This window comes from Pleurodeles waltl, chromosome 5 (assembly GCF_031143425.1).
Source record: "Pleurodeles waltl isolate 20211129_DDA chromosome 5, aPleWal1.hap1.20221129, whole genome shotgun sequence".
Classification (NCBI taxonomy): domain Eukaryota; kingdom Metazoa; phylum Chordata; class Amphibia; order Caudata; family Salamandridae; genus Pleurodeles; species Pleurodeles waltl.
Genome location: NC_090444.1, coordinates 766,233,406 through 766,253,624, shown reverse-complemented (window position 1 = coordinate 766,253,624; position 20,219 = coordinate 766,233,406). Strand labels below are relative to the sequence as shown.

The window sequence follows — 20,219 nt, the reverse complement described above, 5'->3', positions numbered from 1 at the left end:
CTAGCAGAGAGTGGCCATCGAGTAGTATTCACTTGCATGGGTTCCCCTTCTATATCTTTAGCAGGAGGACGAGATTCCTCAAGATGAGGTGGATACATCCGTGAAGAGCTTGGCTGAGACGATCTTCTACTCCTTCTCTTCTCCATTCGTCGTTCTTGAAGACGATACTCGATGGAAAGTGCTTGATCCATGAGGCCACGAAGATCTTCAACTCTGGTGGAATGTACTAATTCATCCTTAATTTCTTCCTTAAGTCCTCTGCGAAACAAAGTTACCAGGGTACGCTCCACCCAAGTGGTCTCTGCCGCTAATTGACGGAAACGTGTAATATATCGGAGGACATCCTGGGAACCTTGCTGGATATCACATAATGCTTCCTCTGCCGAGGCTTCCAATCCTGGGCGACAAAACATTTGTTTGAAGCGGGTCACGAAGGCAGAATAGTCCGACAATACTGGATCGTTGGATGACACCATCGGGGTTGCCCAGGCCAAGGCAGGACCGGATAATGCACTAATAAGATATCCCACCTTTGTCTTGTCATGAGAGAATTGGGTAGGTCTGAAGGCGAAGTAAACCGTTAATGCATCCAGGAATTCACGCAGTTTAGTTGGTTCACCAGAGAAGCGAGGCGTAGAGGCGGAGATAGTCGGAACATCGCCACTGCGGAGGGCCAAAGCCTGTCGTAAGACCGCATTCTCGTTGCGCAATTGTTGCAATTCCTGAGCTTGTTGTTGAATAGTAGTCAAAAAAGATGAATCAGGATCTGCAGCCGCCGCCACTGTGTCATCCATAGTGTCAGGAGATGTCGGAATGGTTTGGCGCTGCATTCTGTCACGACTCACGTGCTGCTGGCGCCTGGAAACCGCAGATCTAGTGGCGTAGGTCTTGAGGGTTCGGCCTTGGCCCAGAAAAGGGCGACTCTTTCTAGTAGCCACGGTGCTGCAGGCAGTGGAAACGCCAAGAACAGACCGTGCCCTTTAGAATTAGTGCCAGAGGGAAAAAACCCCAATAAAGGGGAAAAAACCTCCAAAAAATGGATTCCTGAAACGAAAACAAAACCAGGAATCAAACAGGAACAAAATGCAGGTAAATGCAAAATGGAAAAGATTCAGAACCGAAGGCTAAGAATCAGGAGCGAAGACACAATCTGAGCAGAAAGTGATGCAGCGCAAGGAAAGGGAGAAAACAGAGCCCTTATATACCAAGAAACAGGAAGTGACCAACAGGAAGTAAAAAGACACCATTTTAGATAGGGAAAAAGTACATAGGATAGAATAGAACAGGAACCATAGAAAATAGGGACCAAGGAATGCTGGGAAGAAAAAGGTAACATGGGAAGGGGGAAAGACATAAAGAAAGGACAGAAAAATGCCTCGAAAAAGTAAAGAAGAAAAAGAAGAAGAAGAAAGAAAAAGAAACAGGTAAGGAGGGGTCAGGGGAGAACAGGGACACAACAGAAGGCAGAGCGAGGCCCAAAATAATATCTGGGGCCTTGCGCTGTACAAAGAAGACTCGGGGCGCGCCGCGTCCTGAGAACGCGCTGCGCGGCGTGAGCCGAATGCTCGGCTCGCGCCGCACCACGCGGCGCAACACATATGGGTTGCAATTTTTATCTGAACTGCAGAATTGCTGGGTAGTAGTAATTTTGTCGATCCCCATAGATTCTTGTGCTTTTCTGCAGTGAATTGTGAGGGAAATCTGTGATTTTAGCTAGAGTTTGAGGTTTGCAGTGCATTCTGGGTAAAAAAGGTTGCAAGGTTCATACATGTCAAAATACAGTGAAATCTTCTGACTGCCTACTTTTCAGAAATGTCTGGGCTTGGTCAGTTTTCATGTGTGGTGGCACAGCCAAGGCACAAATTCCTCAGCTACTTATATCGACCAAAATGGCAAATTTTTCATGGTGAAATTTGATGACTTCGTCTTGCATTATGGAGTCTTTCCTTTTGCAGGCGCTAGATCCACTGACACAAGTGGGGTGACATTTTTATTGCAAGAAGTACGAGAACTCTGTGTACTAGGAATTTTGGCGATCCCGGCAGATTGTAGACATTTCCCTCAGTATTAAGAGGAAAATGCAGGATTTTAGCCAAGGTTTGTGGTTTGCAGGGCATTCTGGGTAAGAAGATGTAGCTGGATCCATGACAGTCACACCACCTTGGTTATCCATTGATGTCCAGTTTTTAGAATTGTCTGGGTTTGGTAGGTTTCTCTGCATGTTGACCAAGCCCAGGCCCGAATTCTGCAGCTGTCCACATGGCCATAATGGGTCACTTCTCATGGTGAAAATTTAGGGGTATATTTAAGTGCCCCTAGCACCATCTACTGACACATTAGCGTTATTTTTGTACACAAATTTTTCGTTAGATGACCAAAATCCTTTGCCATATTTACAAAGTGGTGCAATGCATGCATTGTCGCTTTGTAACCCTTTGCGCTACATTATGCCTACACCAGGCATAATGTATAAAAGGGGGTGTTCCCCATTAGGGGTTCTGAAAACTAAAACAATGGCGCAAGGAAATCTAACAGATTTCCTTGCGCCATTTGTTTTTTGGCACTTTTCACGCCTGCTCAAAGCAGGCGTTAAAAGGGGGCACATCATTGAATACAATGGGTCCTGATGTACTCTGCAGGAGTAGCACCAATATTTTGGCACTGCTCATGCAGAGTACAACCATAGCGTCAATTAAAATGACGCTACTGCCCCTTCCCGGCACTATGGTGTGCCGTATTTTAAATATGGCACACACATGGTGGCGGTAGGGGGGCATTAAAGGGCACAAGAAAAGTGGCACTTCACTCTGTGTAGCACCACTTTTTTAAAATATGCCTCTTAATGTCTTCATGTTGTGTTTTCATGCCCCTCCTGTCATGGGAAGTATGCACACCAACACATGTGAGGTGCCATTTTTCCTAGAGAAATCTGTGGAAATGCTGGCAAGTAGACATTGTGTGGATGTCCACATATTACACAAGTTTCCCCAACAGAAATTTGAGGAAAATGCCTGATTTTCACCAAGTTTGTGGTTTTCAGGGCAGTGTTTTTTTGTAAGAAAAGGTAGTGGGATCTATGCAGGTCACAGTACCATGGATGCGGAGTTTCATGTTTTTAGAAACATTTGGGTTTGGTAGATTTCCCTGTGTGGGAGCCGAGCTAATACTCAAATTTTGCAGCTACCCATAGCACTAAAATAGGTACTTTTTCGTGGAAAAAAATTGATGTTTCATGTTGTGTTTTAGGGCCCTTCTTGTCTCAGACAAGAGGCCCATTCACACAAGTGGGGCGCTGTTTTTATCAGGAGAAGTTTGGAAATTCAGAATAGTAGACCATGGGGGTCATTCTGACCCTGGCGGTCGGTGACCGCCAGGGTCACCGACCACGGGAGCACCGCCAACAGGCTGGCGGTGCTCCCGAGGGCATTCTGACCGCGGCGGTTCAGCTGCGGCCAGAAAGGGTAAACCGGCGGTCTCCCGCCGGTTTACCACTGCCCTTGTGAATCCTCCATGGCTGCGGAGCGCGCTCCGCAGCCATGGGGATTCTGACACCCCCTACCGCCATCCTGTTCCTGGCGGGTCTCCCGCCAGGAACAGGATGGGGGTAGGGGGTGCCGCGGTGCCTCTGGGGGCCCCTGCAGTGCCCATGCCCATGGCATGGGCACTGCAGGGGCCCCCGTAAGAGGGCCCCGCAAAGTATTTCAGTGTCTGCTAAGCAGACACTGAAATACGCGACGGGTGCAACTGCACCCGTCGCACCCCTGCAACTACGCCGGCTCAATTCTGAGCCGGCGTCCTCGTTGCAGGGGCATTTCCTCTGGGCCGGCGGGCGCTCTTTTGGAGAGCGCCCGCCGGCCCAGAGGAAATGTCTGAATGGCCGCCGCGGTCTTTTGACCGCGGTGCGGTCATTCAGCGGCGGTACCTTGGCGGACGGCCTCCGCCGTCCGCCAAGGTCAAAATGACCCCCCATGTGTTATTAGAATTTGCATTTCTCAAATGCTGTCTGAATCATATGACAGTATGGGTAACCCCATATTGAGCACTGTATTAATAGCCACTATTCCTAAACTCAGTATCCTGGACACATTTCAGAAGTGCGTAGGTTTCCTTAATACTCATTTTTCATTCTTTAGATTTTACTCAATGAATTGCTGCATGGTCCGTACACAGGCAGATATCATTATAATCTACAGCTGAGATGGCTGATGGATGTAACAGTATATTAATTATGTAAATCAGTCTTGGTGGCATAAAAAATATATATGAAAATGGTGCCATCAAGTTCTCCTCACCTCATTTTCTTTATTTTTTTTATCTCAATTAATACTTTCTTTTAGAAAACTGTGAATAATCTACATCAATGACCCGTTTCTGAAACCAGAATTTTCTCTACATTTCAGAAATGTATAGATTTCCTAGTTCATTCATAGGATCCTCACCTGTTTCCACCAGAAACCACAAGTTGGTTGAAAGTACCAAAAAGGGAAAATGGAGTACCACATAGAAAAATATTTTTAGACCTCTGCTTGTTTCTGGAAGATGCGAAGGTAGTGATCTTTGCACAGTAGACCTCTTTTTGATACCATATCTATAAAAGACATTTTGCAAAATTTTTGGCATTTGGGGTACCTGAAATATATGGGTCCTGGATACCTTTAGAACCACCAAATATGGCCTGGAACATTTTTTGTGTGAACCAATATAGCTGTAAAGGGCTAACCGCGGATAGCCCCAAATATAAAAAAACTCCAACTGTAGTGTATGGGGGAAGTACGCCTCAGTATTTTAAGGGTTAAGAGCAACTCTACCAAAATGGGACTAGCCTGTGATATTTTGACGGGTCAGACAATAGGCACTGATGCATAAGTGATCCTTTTAATAATGTATCTGGTACAACATAGAGAAAATATGTTCTCTCTTTCAATTAATATGTCACATTATTAGTTTTCTGTGAGACGTGGCTGGCAGCTCAAACTAAAGCCATTCCTTCTTATCCTTCCTAAAGCATAGAATGTAATTATTGCTCTTATTTACTTTTGTGTGTGGGAATTCCAAAGTTTGAACAGTCCAGCCTGAACTGTCAAGTCCTCCATGAACTAGAACACAAGCAAATCAGGGCCTGTTTTGCCATAGTTTTGGGCTCTTCAGCCGAGCACAGCTTGGTTCCAGTGACAGTATGCATGGGACCCATGTCTGGGCATACCTGTCCCACCTACGAATGAGATTAATTCAAGCATTTCATCCATCACTGTTTTGTATCCTTAGTGTGTCGCCCTAAATGAGACGGGTATGCTCAGTAGTGGACACTGTCACTGGAACCAAACTGTCCCTGGCTGATGAGTCCATAAATAGGGCAAAACCAGTCCTGGGTTGCTTGTGTTTTGGTTCAGGGAGGACCTAGCTTGGCAGTTTGGACTGGACTGTTCCTACTGAAGCAGGGTCAATACTGATTAGCACATAGCTGGGTCCATATTGAGGTGGCATGGTGTGCAAAATAATAATGGATTGGGATGTGGCCAGAGTGATTACTAGTGTGTCGGACGTTGGGTCTCTAGTTGGCAGAGGTATGATCCTGTCCAAGTAGGGAACACAATCCTAGTCAGGGTAAGTCACAACACAAGCTAAATTATCCACTGATCACCCTCTGGTGGCTTGGCACAGAGCAGGCAGGCTTAACTTAGAAGGCAATGTGTAAAGCATTTGTGCAATAACTCACACAGTAACAGTAAAGAAACACCACAACAAGTATTCCACACCAGTTTAGAAAAATAGATAATATTTATCGGAATAACATAAGACCAAAATGTCAAGAATCCAATATGCACAAGTCAAGGTATCAATTTTTAGAAGTTTAGGTAGGTCTTAATCCATAGGAATCAAAGGATGTATCTTTTTAGCACAAAGTACCTGGGGTGCATCAAAAGTAATGACACAGAGGGCTGCAAAGGAGGTGATGAGTCAGAAAGTAAAGCCATGCATCAATTTTTCCGGGGAAGTGGAAGTGATGCATCAATTCTTTCCCCATTGGCAAGTTGATGTGTCGATATCCGGGTGTGCAGCCTTTGCCCCTTACTGCGATGTGGGGATATTATGACACCCAGGAGCGATGTGTGGAAATCCCAAAACTCGCTGCAATGATGAAACAGGTGCTGCGTCAATATTGGAAGCACCAATGTGATTTTTCAGCCACAAGACAGTCGATTACGCATGTTATGGATCGATGTTTGCAGGCCTTGCGTCGGTTTTCAGGTGCAGTGGATTTTCTCCCCTGGTAAAATCTTTGATGGCACAGAGACTTCTTATCAGTAGGCAAGTTTGGTCCGAGCCCATAGAGATCACTTGTGGAGGAAGGCATAGTCCATCCAGCAGCGTCAGGGAGCAGCAGGCAGCAGCTCAAGGGTAGTCCTTCCAGAAAAGCAGCCCAGATTACTATTCTGGGCAACACAGCAGTCCTTCTGACAGAGTCCAGTTGAAGGTCTAGAAGTGTCTGATTTTAGGGGTTCACAGACCCAATATCTATACCAAAATGTGCCTTTGAATTGGAGAAGACTCTTGAAGTGCACCAGTTCCCCTTTCAACCCAGGCCTGTCTTCCAGGAGATCTGTGTGATGGTTGATCAGTCCTTTGTGTGAGGTCAGGCCACTAGCCTTTGAAGTGTGAGTCAGAGCCCCTTTCACCCTTTCTGCCCAGGAAGGCCGATCAGTATGCAGATGAAAGCAGATGCAGCTGAGTGTCCTGTGTTTATGGCTGTCTGTATGGCATGCACAAGGGGAGCTTTCAATCAGTACAGGCCAGACGTGGATTGGAGACAGGCTGTAAGGCACAGAGAGCAGTAAGTGCAGAAAAGTGCCTACTTTCTAAAAGTGGCATTTCTAAAATCGTGATGTTAAATCCAACTTCACCAGTAAGCAGGGTTTCTCACTACTGTTCAAACCATACCAGAACATGACAATGCCACCAGTTTCAGATCAGAAATTACCACGTAGAGGTATATAAGGGAATTTCCAATGCTGGCCTTTGAGAGGAGAAGGCTTCATGGTAGTGAAAAACGACGTTGGGAGTTTTTCACTATTAGGACATCTATAAAGTTCAAGTACATACCCTGCCTTTAGCTTACATCGCACCCTGCCCTATGGGCAACCTAGGGCCTACCTTAGGGGTGATATATATGTAATAAAGGGGACTTTTATGGTTTGGCAAGTAGTTTTAAATACCAAGGCGAAGTGGCATTGAAACTGCACACACAGGCCTTGCAGTGGCAGGCCTGAGACATGATTATGGGGCTACTTATGTGGGTAGCACAATCAGTGCTGCAGGCCCACTAGTAGCTTTTAATTTACAAGCTGTGGACACATGTAATGCACTTTACTAGGGACTTACAGGCATTGGATATGGGCCAATGTTGCCATGTTTTAGGGAGAGTGCGCACACACTTTAGCACTGGTTAGCAGTGGTAAAGTGCCCAGAGTCCTTAAGCCAGCAACACCAAGGTCAGAAAAAATGAGGAGGAAGGAAAAACGTTTGAGGGGACCCTTCAGAGAGGACCATTTTCCAAATCAATGGCTGAGATTAATTCAAGCATTTCATCCATTACTGTTTTGTATACATAAGAACACTGACAAAGAATTTTTAAGATTACCTGAACCAGGCTGAAAGCCCTCCTTAACATGTTCAGAATGTGACAGAGAAGAAGGGAGGGAATAACAGACAACCCCCTAAAAGCTGATGCGGCAAATATATCTTGAAATAAAACAATGTCAAAGTCTCTCAAATAGGACAAGCCAACAGGCCAAACTCAGCGTAGAGTACAATATCACTAAGTTCCAAATAACAAGATGCAGGAGACTAGCAGACCTGACAGTAGACTCAGAACAAGGAAGAATGCAGTGTGTGAGGACTTTATCTCTGGTGAGGACCATATAGGAATCCATAATGGAAGCAGCAAAGATGTTATTGCTGGAATGTCAATCACTGTGTTCTAAGCAAAGCAGGAGGTGCAAAGCAGTACTGAGTAGGTAGAATGGAAACTAATGAGGGAGATATAGGCTAAGAAACATTGTTACATATAGTGCAATAATGGGGCCATTCGATGTGGAGGAGGTTTTATAACAAAAGGCCCAGTAGAAAAACTCAATCATTAACATTAGAAATGTCACTAAAGCTAAATGTATGGTCAATATCTCTTATGTAGACAGGATATTTAAAGTTAACAACCACACAATCCCCCAATAGCTTTTAAGTGGTAACCCAACCCAGGGATTTTTCCTCACAAGCAAAACCCTATCATAGATAGCAAAGTATAAAATTGATTTTAGTGGCGCACATATGATTCGCCTTAATCTTAAATTCAAAGATAGTCTGGAAAGTATTAGGGAGCAAAACAGGAATGTTGATCAGAAATAGGACATATGAACAAGCTTCAGGAGGGAGATGCAGAGTTGAAGGTGTAGAAATAGATACGTTGAATGGACCTGCGATGTGGCTAGTAGAAATAATAAAGTTGGAGGCAGTTTGTTGGCTGAAACGTTTAAAGATTCAACCAGCTGGATACCAGGCAAAGTGGAGACGCACATGCTAAAGAAGCACCAGTGTTAGACACAATAGAGCCTACTAAAGCATGCACTGGCATGAGATAAATTAGGTGCGACAACAAAAGTAGGACTTGATTGAAAAAAGAAAGTAGTTGTAGGACGAGTGACCAGTCTGTCCAAGAAACCTAATTTCTGACAACCTGTTTTCAACTATCTTAAAACATAAATCAGTCAGTGAGGTGATTTTCCACAACATGCTATCAATGCACCACTTAACTATAGGAGCTAACTGGGACTCATCTAAGGTATTGCAGTGGCAACAGGTGCTTTATAGTGTGAGTTAGACAATGTATTGTTATGTTTGGCAGCGCAGCTGGCAAGATGATAAGCATTACCCTCGTTGCATTCAGGAGGTTGCACCGAGTGTGGGACCCTGCCAGAAAGGAACACATTCAAAGAAGAGGAAGGCCTTGCAGTTGCAAGTGTTGCAATTGAGGATGTAGTGGGAAAATGAAAAAAACATTGTGACTCCTTTCCACCACTTCAATTTCTTTGGTGATTGCACCAATGGGGCACTCAAGAAAACAGTCAATTGTGGAGTGAGGGAGGACATTATTACCCAGCATAGAGTTACCTGGAGTCTTACATTTTTCCATTGAACAAGAGAGTGCTGAGTGAGAAAAGGAAGACAAAAGGGGAGGAGGCCCTGCCCAGCCATTAGTATGTGCTGCTGTTGGCCACATATTTGCCCGGGTACAGCAAGGGCACATACTGTGAGTGACCCGCACTGTGAGACTGCCAGGACCTATGTCCTCTTTTTTTCTCATCCCCATCTGCAAGGTAAAGAGCAGCAGGGTATCATGGGAGGTTTAGTTGTCGGCTCCCTTCCAGGCATAAGTCCAGCAAACACCAATAGTGTCCTGAGCCGTTGTGGAGCACACTATGTAGTTCCTAGCTGTCTTCCTCCTCTCCACCTTCAGTGCCACAGCAGTTGGGTACCTGGGAGGTGTAGTTCTTTGCCTCCTGCCAGGCAAAAGTCCAGCAAGGATCAAACATCTCCCCAAACATCTAGGTCCCACATATGTACACCATGCTTTGGACCTTCAATATTAACTTCCAGAGTTCAGAAAATAATGAGGCCCTGTCATATTATGAGGTCGCTCCCACAAATGCATGGCCATATGATTGTTGTTACTATGTGGGTTCATCTCACGTGCCTCAAAAAACGTTTTAGGTCTGCCTCAGATTAGTTAGTTGCTTGGGTCAGCCCACCTGCAACCTTTGTCTAATGACAATGTCAGTCACTTTTTCGATCATGCCAGACAAGTTTTTCCCCTAGCTTGGCGTGTTAGATTTGCGAGTCATCCTATGTGGTGCTTTCAGCCTTCCACTTGAATTGCATTGAAAATAAATAGTCTCTGTTACGTATATTTTAATTATGGCTCTATTGTAGGAAATGCCATGCGAAGTCGAGTCATTAGTAGTTGGGACACTGACAATGAGAATAACAGCAATGTCACAAAAAAGTATGTTCAATTGCATCATAAAACGTGCTTTACCACACTTTCCAAAGGACTACAGAACCTAGGATTAGTGAAAGGTGGACTAAGTTTAGGATGTCAGGATCTGGTCCCAAAATTATGATTTTGTTACATCTTATTTTATTGGACACACCTGGTTACAGCCATTTACTAAACACGAAGTTGTGAAGTGCTCAGTCCCTTGCAAATCAGCTGAGGATTAAATTATGCATTTCAAATAGTAAAATGTTGGAAGATATTGGAAGACAAATGCATTTTATCTGGTTTGGTACCTCAGTGGGTTATGGAACCTGCAGCAAAACACAGAAATCAGACACACTCATTCTTACATCTGCCAAGGTCCATGAAATGAATACCCTTGAGTTGGGCAATCTTAGTAATAATTATTAAGAGTACACTGGTTATTTTTCATAGAAAAAAACGTATTTTCACACAGATCATGTATTCACTAACCAAGAAAATGCTTTTGACTACTAGTGTTATGGATGCCACGATTTCCCCTCAGGCTGAGAATGTATAAGTGAAGCAGAATCCAACATCACGGATGATGGAAGCACAGAAAGAAGCTGCATGATACCATGTAGGTGGGAAAGAGTAAACAGCACGGATGGCATTACTTAATTCACCCCTACGCTAAAGAGAAGTGCTGTATGTTTCACACAGGGGATCTGAGCAAGCATACAGTGATTACTCGATAATCCCTCGCTGCTGATTCAGACACGATCATGAGACTTTGGAGCCTGTATTGTATTGTAGTTATACATTTGTAGCACTTTCCGACCCGTTGCAAGGCCCAAAGCTCTGTGGTGCTGTAATTGGAGCAGGGTACTGCAAAGATTTCCTAAAGTACTCAGGTTGCTTGGTGGCAAGCTGGCAGTACACTGTCCTACAGCGGTGTAGAGTGTCCTGGGCAATCTCTTCGGGACGGCTGAGTTCAATAGGACTTTCAGTTACTGCTGCGAGGTTCCCGGAAAGGCGACTGCATTCCCATTGGCACACCTCATTTGCAACCAGCAAAAGGAGGATTTTTTCAGTGCAGTTGGCAGCTCTGCTCCTGCCACGTGTGTTATGTAGCTGAACACATCAACGCTGCGGGGGCCCTAATTTGCATGGGTCGTGACCCTATTCAAATTAGGTGAAATAGTATTGAAGAGACCATGGGAATGAGTGTTCCCTCGCTTCACCCATTATTGCCTGATGGGCAAAAGCATGATTCAGTTACATAATGAAAGTTCAAACAATCTGGCCACCTTTCATCTGTATTACATTGTTCAAAAGGATGCAATATGTAATGTTTCCCAACGCTGGGATTCTCATGAGTTCTGTACACTTTCACAGGGCGAGATTGTTAATTGATAATTTCACTAATAGTCGTGACATTTTACTTGGTATATATTGAAATATCGGTCATGTTTATGTCTGAACAGATGAACATAGACATTGTTGATTACAGCTCCTAAACATCTATCTTTTCCCCCTCACAGGCGTTTTCATCACCAAAGGAGATGTGGGAGTGGGGACAATCGTGGGCTCTGCTGTATTCAACATTTTATGTATAATCGGGGTCTGTGGCCTCTTTGCAGGGCAGGTAAGAACAAGCACTACTGAAAATGCAATATTACCTGAATGATTGCCACTCGATTCGAAACTGCAACTGTGTAACCGTATAAAATTGCAATCTTGCAGAAATATAGCAACAAGAAACATATTTTGTAGAAGACAATAATGTTTTTTATTTCACATGAGATCGAAAGCTGGGATCACTGCAACGATGCCCTCAAGAGAAATCATCAGCAGGCTTTCCTGCCGTTTTTGATTACATTTTGAGTTGCCAGCTGTGAGAGGCTTTTGGATTTATTTTCTGAAATTTAGCAAAGAGTTGCCTTGCAATATTTTGTTGCTGAGGTTGTCCTACTTTGTCATTTGCGACTGTGAATTACCTCTCAACCCCCATTTTTTTTTATAACACGGCAAATCAGATGGTAATAAAAATTAATGAGGAATTTGAAACAATACATAATCTCTAGGCGGCATCTAAAATACCACGACAGGTTATTTTCACCAAAAGTGCCTCCTATCTTGTGGGTGAGAGAACGCTAGGCAAAAATGTGCCTCGATAGCAATAGTACTAAGGTTTACGGGGGGCTCTGTTGGGCTAGAAAAGGCGGGACTTCAGTCACTCCATTGATTGGGTTATTAAATGGGACACTTGGTCTTTCCAACTAATAATTAAATTAATACGAGCTTTGGTGATCATATATCATCCATCACTGTGATAACTGAACATGTCTAGTAACCAAACTTTACATATTCACGGGACACACAAGTGCCAACTAAACCAACGTAAGATATGCACATGAGGATAAACCTTTGACAGAAGACACAGAGATAAAGAAAGGGATAAACCACCATGGGTTAACATATGAATCAAAAAATGTAAGCAAACTTTAGCAAAGGCAATTGTCTGACATTGACTGCCAGGTGCTTGGCTTTGTCAATGTTTGTTTTTCCCATTTCTTTACACTTTATTTTGTGGGGAGCTGTCGGGACCTCACCAACATAATATAAAAGCATAAAGTTAAAGCGAAAATATTTATTGGCCTCAAAAAGCACGTTTCCCTAGCAGCTCCAGGCACTTTTGGGAACTATTTTGCCTAAAAATGTGCTATTCGTGAAAGAGCAGGATACCGTCATTCATAATGATGCTGGCGAGTGTCCAAAGGGAGCTGACTCTTTCCCACATGCTGCATACTCAAGGAGGTGGAAGGATTTAAATAGATTACTAGTTGTGAATGCAGTGCCATCCTAATGATTTTCGGGGCCCTGGGCAAGAATTATTTTAGAACTCCCTGTTTTTTACCTATTTTCTGCTAATACAAGCCTACATGATGCCAAATCAAATTGAATTATCCTTTAATTATACTTCAGCTTTCATACAAATCAAGCTGAAAGTTTTTGTTGTGATTTCAACATTCCTAAAGTGACACTGGATTGAGAGAGTCAGAGGTACAGATAGGCAGAGAAAGGTTCTTATATAGAAATCAACAAAGGTCTGCAAGAGTGGGGGAAAGATAATTTAACAAAGGGGCCCTTGGAATGTGGGTATAGGGGCTGGGCAATTTCCCATTTTGGCCATGCTTTAAAATCGTGCGGTGTAATGAGGAGAAACCCATACACTGTACATAGTAACCCTTAATCTCTCAAATGCGACATGCAAGGTTCTATTCACATTTTATGGAGCCAGGAAGTAGAGTACAAGCTTAGATGGTCCTCGATCGGGCAGATTTCATACTTTATGCCAATGCATGTAAACAGGAGTTTGTCCGGTGATCAGCACTCCAAGTTTAGTGGTAATGACAATTTTACGTGGATAGACTTTGCCTGAAACGAACCGGTGAAACTTTTCGTGTGAGTACCACAGGCAGAGCAGAAGACATGATCAGCGCCAATGTGAATAGTGTAGTGTGGCTCATAGAGAGCGCTGAAGCATGCATGTGGATAAACGAGTTACCAAAGATAATTTATAATCAGGAAGATGCATTATTTAGAGGCATGGGAACGATGGGACTAAATCACTTGATGGTGAGTTTCAAAGCCAGGAGAGATGGAGGATGTTGGTTGAGGCAGGTTTTCTGGAATGTGTTTGAAAATATTTGGGAAGTTAAAATTCTGCTTGGCTCCTATTTCATCTGTACATTGATCAGGTGATAAGAAAATAGAATTTGTAACCTGGATATACTTCTATCTTGGTGGGAGTGTACACCCAGATAAGACTATATTGAAATTGACCTAAACTGACCCAGTAGAATTTCTGGATGCAGTTGGTACAGGCAGAGTCTATCCGTTGTATCGATAAGTAAGTTGCTTTTTGCCTTTACATGTGCATTGCAGCTTTCTTAAAAAAATACCATCCTAGGTATATTGGTCTAGCACAACAAGTTGTAAAATATAGTTGCTGCAAATGAAATGAACAATAGCCATGGCCGGACTGGGAACCCAAAGCAGCCCTGGCAATTTTGTCAGACCTGCCACCAAGGGGGCAGGGGGAGTGGGTGCAAGTGTGAAGAACTGATGATTTTGCTACTGGAGGCCACCTCAAAACCGGCCCCCAGTGACAAAACTGGCCCCCACCACTGCAAAACTGGCCCCACCCTCCCAGGAAAATGCCCGGTGCCATGTCCGGCCCTGACAATGGCCAACTATTGTCAGAAAAAAGGTTTATGCACGTATGTGGACATTTATCCAGTTTGCCCCAACAAATCTCAGGAACGTTTACCATCTGCCAGGGTTGGCGGTTTCTCACATCACTACAAGGCGAAATGGATGTTCATTTGAAAAACACATTTAAAAATTAGTGGGTGTCATTGTACAGCAGGATGTTGACATTAATTGATTTAATATATCTTTTAAATTAAGGCAAGGGTTGGAAGGTGTAATGGTGGGTGATACGTAAGAGCTTGAGTAAGGATGAAAATAAGAGAGAGAGAACACTCTTAGTCAATCCAAAATTTACAATAAACAGTTATAAATCGTGTACTTACTTTATAAAACAAATACAACTAATGAAAACCACAATGAACAAGATAGTTTACTTATTTGTACTTAGTTGAACATATCATGTTACAGTACGCCTGGTTATAATGATATAAAAAATTGTAGAAGGCATGCAAATTCCAGTGGAAAAGAGGTACTAGTATAAGAAATCAGAGACTGTGGCAAGCAGTATGCACCGATGACAACAACAAACAAATGCAAATAAGACAGTAAATCAGCAGAGGGCCCATGATGGAAGGGTGAGAGGCTCATCCATAGGTAGAAAAGGTCTCATTTTTGAGTGGTGATATCAAGGGAGCCACGTCAGGTTAATGCTATGAATGAAAATGACCAGTGTAGACTGGACTTGTAGCTATTGTGAGTAGTCATTTTCGTCATTAAGGTAGTTTTGTGGATAGCAATTAGGTGATATTTGGTAGTCCACAGTTCTCCTGTGATGAAATGTATACCCAGTTTTTTTCGACTTCTTTGCACATGATATTTATTTTGTCTTTAAATACTGGTCATCATCTCTGTGAGATTCTTACTTCTCACAAGAACCAAAACAAGACATGTAAAATGATCGTGTTCTGTATTGCACAGATGTTCATTTGAAAAGTAAAGCACAGTCAAACCATAAAGGTCTGCCTCCAACTCCATTGTAGAAAAAGTGGCATTTCTGATGTACGCAGACATAATATGATTTTTAAGATGGATTGTTTATTTTCGGATATCTTTGCGATCACCTACTACTGAGTGTATGTGCAGATTGCAATCTTGTACCTAATCTTTTGTTTTGTTCATTACAAGAGAAGGAAGGAACAAGAGTGCAGTCTTGACTGTCAGGCTGTCTGTAACTGAAGATGCTTATCTGTGCTTGTAAGTGCATGACTTTGGCATGGAGGGCAAATACATCAGATTTAGACAATTACTATTCTTAGTGCTGCACGGCCATAAGTATCAGAAATGGGTGTCGGAAAAATCCTTCTTCCTTATGTGTTAGCTATTCCCCAGTTTCTGACTGACATACACTTTGCTCAGGAGATTATTTTTAGGGCCGAGCGCAAAGCGTTTCATCCAGTGTTGTAATCTCTCTTTGGCCTTCAAACCACGCCCATATCACGTCAGTCTCTTTCATTGGTTCGTCGGCTTGCCTTTTAAAATCTGCTTCCTTTCATTAGTGAAAGGAATGCATAAGTCATGCCTTTTCTTGTGTTCAGCACTCCTCGAGCGCAGCGACCAAGTACTGAAAACATACGAGGCTCCACGTTTTCCATTTCGTTTCTGGACTACTTTTTCTCTTTTTTCACAGCGCGATCTCGCTGGGCAGAAGTCGAGCACTTCGCATGACATCAACCCTGTTACATAGTTAATTGCACTTTTGCCGGTTACGTAGATAAGTGCACTTTTGCCGGTTACATGGATAATTGCACTTTTGCCGATAGGTTTCACTACGAGTGAACTTTTATTTCCCTTTGTGTGTCATCTTTGCACTGATGATGGCGCCGTCAGCTCGCTTATGTGAAACTATTACTTTTCAGTTTATATGGCGAGAAAAGTCCAGTTAGTTATGTGAAACTGTTTTATTTTAATTTTCAATTTATGTGTAAAGAAAAGTCCGGTTAGGAGTTTACAATGCTAAATGCTCTAGCTCAAGCAAATGCGAGACCCATTACATTGCAAATGCTTGTTCTGTGTTGGTGACAACCTGTGCACCTTCACCGTTGATATTTTCTAAACAAAATAAAAGCACTATACCTATGTTAAAGACCTTCAAGATGGAAACTCAACAAGTCTCGCAGCACAGATCTACAAAAGAAGAAACAGCGTCGACTATATTAGTTAAAAAAATCTTTGTATTAACATTTCCCAAATTTAAACCTCGTCACTCTGCCATTACATTAGGGCTTTTGCAGAAAGCAGGCAGTAGGTTTTGGTGAAATCCATTATATACTGATCATTTGTTAACACAATGCTCCTCAGCCGCAACGTCCAACTTTCACTTGGTTCATAATACTCTTTCTCTGGCTGCAATATGTCCCCCTAATTTTAGGGCAGCCTCCCCTTGTATATTTTCTTTTCATGGTACATGGGCCAGTCCACATCTTTTTTCCATTTAATTAGCTTTGTAGAGAGATTAGCTTGCCACAGTTTGGCTGTGTTTTTCCTCACCACTGTTAGGCCAAGGTTGAGTACTTCTCTGGGTACTTTGGCAGTGCATCATCTCCCCAGATATCCTTGACAAATAGCTTTGCTACACCCTCTCTTCATGATCCTGATACGTGCCACATACATTCCCACATCCTCTTCCAGAAGAGGTCCACCTGGGGACAAGAACATAAATTGTGTGCAAATGTGCCCATTGATCGGTCAGTGTCAGTTTTCCCCATTTTCATTAATATTTTTCTTGCATTGTGTGATCTCTTGTGTGATTGTGTGATCTCTGCCGGAACCATAGTTGTATGAGCAGGAACCCTGCTCGGATTGCCATTTCCCAGTGATCTTAAAGGTGTCCTTTCCATTCTCCAACTTTTAACATGCCAAGGTCTTGTTCCTTATCACTTTTCTACTATTTTTTTACTAGGTATATATATTGTTTTTAGGGAACACTTCAGAGAAAACTCTGTCTTCCAGCGAAGAGTAGTCCTCTGCAGTCCTCTGTAGATGAGTTGTGGGGTTTTGGTACTCCTTCCTAGATGTCTCTTAATTTACTGATTTCTAAATGTCCCTCCTGGTTTAGCATATTACTATCCCATAGCAGCGTTTCTTTGGTCTATACTACCTACCATCCCGTGATATTTAGTCACATTGTTCCACATCAATACTGATCTTGTGTGTAGGCATCTTCCTAGATGTTTTGGCTCTACTGAGGGCTACTGGATACCCCCTAGATCTCTTTCCATTCCTACTGATCCTTGCCTCTTCTTGAAGTTGGAACACCTTTTGTTGATCACTACTAGTTGGGTCACCCAATAGCTTGTACTCTTGCTTGAGTGAATCTAGGGGTTTTGGTACTCCTTCCTAGATGTCTCTTAATTGACTGATTTCTAAATGTCCCTCCTGGTTTAGCATATTACTATCCCATAGCAGTGTTTCTTTGGTCTATACTACCTACCATCCCGTGATATTTAGTCACATTGTTCCACATCAATACTGATCTTGTGTGTAGGCATCTTCCTAGATGTTTTGGCTCTACTGAGAGCTACTGGATACCCTCTAGATCTCTTTCCATTCCTACTGATCCTTGCCTTTTCTTGAAGTTGGAACACCTTTTGTTGATCACTACTAGTTGGGTCACCCAATAGTATTTTTGTATGCTGTGAGAGGGATCCCTGCTTCACAGACTTGTCTGGTCAGTAAGAGGTGTGTGTGGAGGCTTTCCATTCCATAGGAACTGCCTAACGTGGTCTTCTAGTTTCCTGGTAAGTGCCATAGTGACTCAGTAGGGAGTACAATGGAGACTGCATTGCAATTTTGATAGGGTTATAATTTTAAATGTATATGTTCTACCCAGATTTGACAATGGTAGTGACCACTAATGTGATGTCATTTTTAAAAGTGTCTTGCTGATTGTGTATGCTGTGGTGAAAGAACTCTACTAGTTCTCAGCTTATGTGTACACCCAGTTATTTGAAGCCACTTAGTGATATGTTAGAGCAAATTAGGTCTTACAGAAGCCATCAAGACAGGGGAAATAGAAAGGACTTCTTTCAGTTTATCCAGTATCTGGGATATTTTCCAAATAGTGGCAAGATCTGTAAGAGTTTATCAATTATTTTCTCAGGCTGTGCCGCATAGAGAAGTATGTCTTCTGCAAGCAATGAAATTCTCTTGCTTTCCCTTGCATCTTTTCCATTACAGCATGCCAGAGGATCTAGGGCCAGTGCAAAGATCATGGGAAACAGGGGACACTCCTGGCGTGTTCACCTCTCCAGCTGGAAGTGCCATCTGTCCTCACCTTGGCCACTGACTTTTAATAGTACATTAACCCACTACCTGTGTCAAAGCCTAAATCCTATCTTTACTATAAAAACTGAAGAAGTAGGGCCAGTCCAAGATGTCAACGGATTTGGTAGCATTGAGCAATGGAACTACAGTCAATCCTGCCACTCTTTTTGTGTATTCCATGTAACTATAAAGCTGCCTTAAATTTAGGCTTGATTTAGAGTTTGGAAGATTGGTACTCCATCACAAATGTGGCGTAAATTCTGTCTGCCTAATTCTAAGTACATTAGAATATAATGCACTTGTAATTAAGTGAATGGGATATCCATCAGCCATCTCCCCAAGTCTAAATCAGGCCCTTAATATGAAACTCCTGATAGGCATGAAGCAAAATTGTCCTGCACAAGGGTGGTGATCACCTTTCATAATCAAGTAGCTAAGGCCTTGGCCAGTATTTTGATTTCCAAATTAAGCAGGAAGATGCAGACTTTTGGGGCCTGATTCTAACTTTGGAGGACGGTGTTAAACCGTCCCAAAAGTGGCGGATATACCACTTACCGTATTACGAGTCCATTATATCCTATGGAACTCGTAATACGGTAGGTGGTATATCCGCCACTTTTGGGACGGTTTAACACCGTCCTCCAAAGTTAGAATCAGGCCCTTGGCTGTTTGCCTTCTTTGAGTAGTGCTCCTATCATGGCAAGGCACTGTTCATAGGACAGAAAACCCTCCACATAGATCTCTGTAAACATTTGGCGGATATGTGTTGACATGTGTTGAAATTTTGCTTGCCATCCCCTTAAATAGCTCTACAGGAAAACCGTTAGGCCTCCATTCCTTACCAGACTTCAAATCTCTAATTGCTTTAGTGATTTCATCAGCTATCATATCAGCCTCGGAGTCCACTGTATTTTCCCATGAGAGTCTAGGTATTTAAAGTCCCTTACAAGATATAATTTCCATCTGGGTCATCTTCCTCTGAGGCCTACAGAGGAGTTGGTAATAACTTGTCAAAGTTTCTGCAATGGGGGTGCTGCCTTGGGCTTTACTCCCTTCTACAGTCATCAGCAAGTGTACCCAGTTTCTACTGTGTTTATTCTGTCCCAGCCAAGCTAATAGCTTCTTAACTTTGCTTCCCACTTCGTACATCCTCCTCTTGGAAGCAAAGCAAAAGTGTGTGCCTTCTTTAATGCCAGGGCTTGATATTCTTGCTGCTAGAAATAAAAGCAGGTGACATAGGATCTCTACATTCGTTGATAAGTTTGCAATATCAAGACCAAGGATATCTGTCTCAAATCTAACCATTCTCTTTTTTTCTTTGCCTCAGCTTCCCATATTATTTATTTATGATTGCACAGTGGGGACATTCTCAGTAAAATGAAAGTCTGTGGCTGTCTTGAGCTTGCTGACTAGCTCCTTGTTTTTCAAGAAATGTTTGTCCATCATCCAACCCACTTAGGTCTTTACCTTCTGCCTTTGAATCTTTACCCACAGTGGTAAGTGGTTTGAAATTACCTTGGCTTGAAACTTCACACACCGTGACCTATGTAGTTGTTTTATGTAAAGGAGTAGTGAATCTGTGAAAAATATTGTGTGCCTGTGGTAGGAATACTTCTTCTCTATTGAGTTTTGTGCCCACCACATTGACCTATCCCATGGCATTAAG

The 20,219-nt window shown here is 42.9% G+C and overlaps 1 protein-coding gene across 2 annotated transcripts in view; it reads left to right on the top strand.

Annotated features, from left to right (window-relative positions):
• Positions 1-20,219, top strand: part of SLC24A3 (solute carrier family 24 member 3) — a 1,392,829-nt gene that overhangs the window by 819,305 nt on the left and 553,305 nt on the right. For both annotated transcript variants that reach the window (XM_069234727.1, XM_069234728.1), the window contains exon 6: positions 11,557-11,660. In XM_069234727.1, the coding sequence (XP_069090828.1) occupies positions 11,557-11,660 (104 nt within the window). The remainder of the gene's footprint in view (positions 1-11,556; positions 11,661-20,219) is intronic.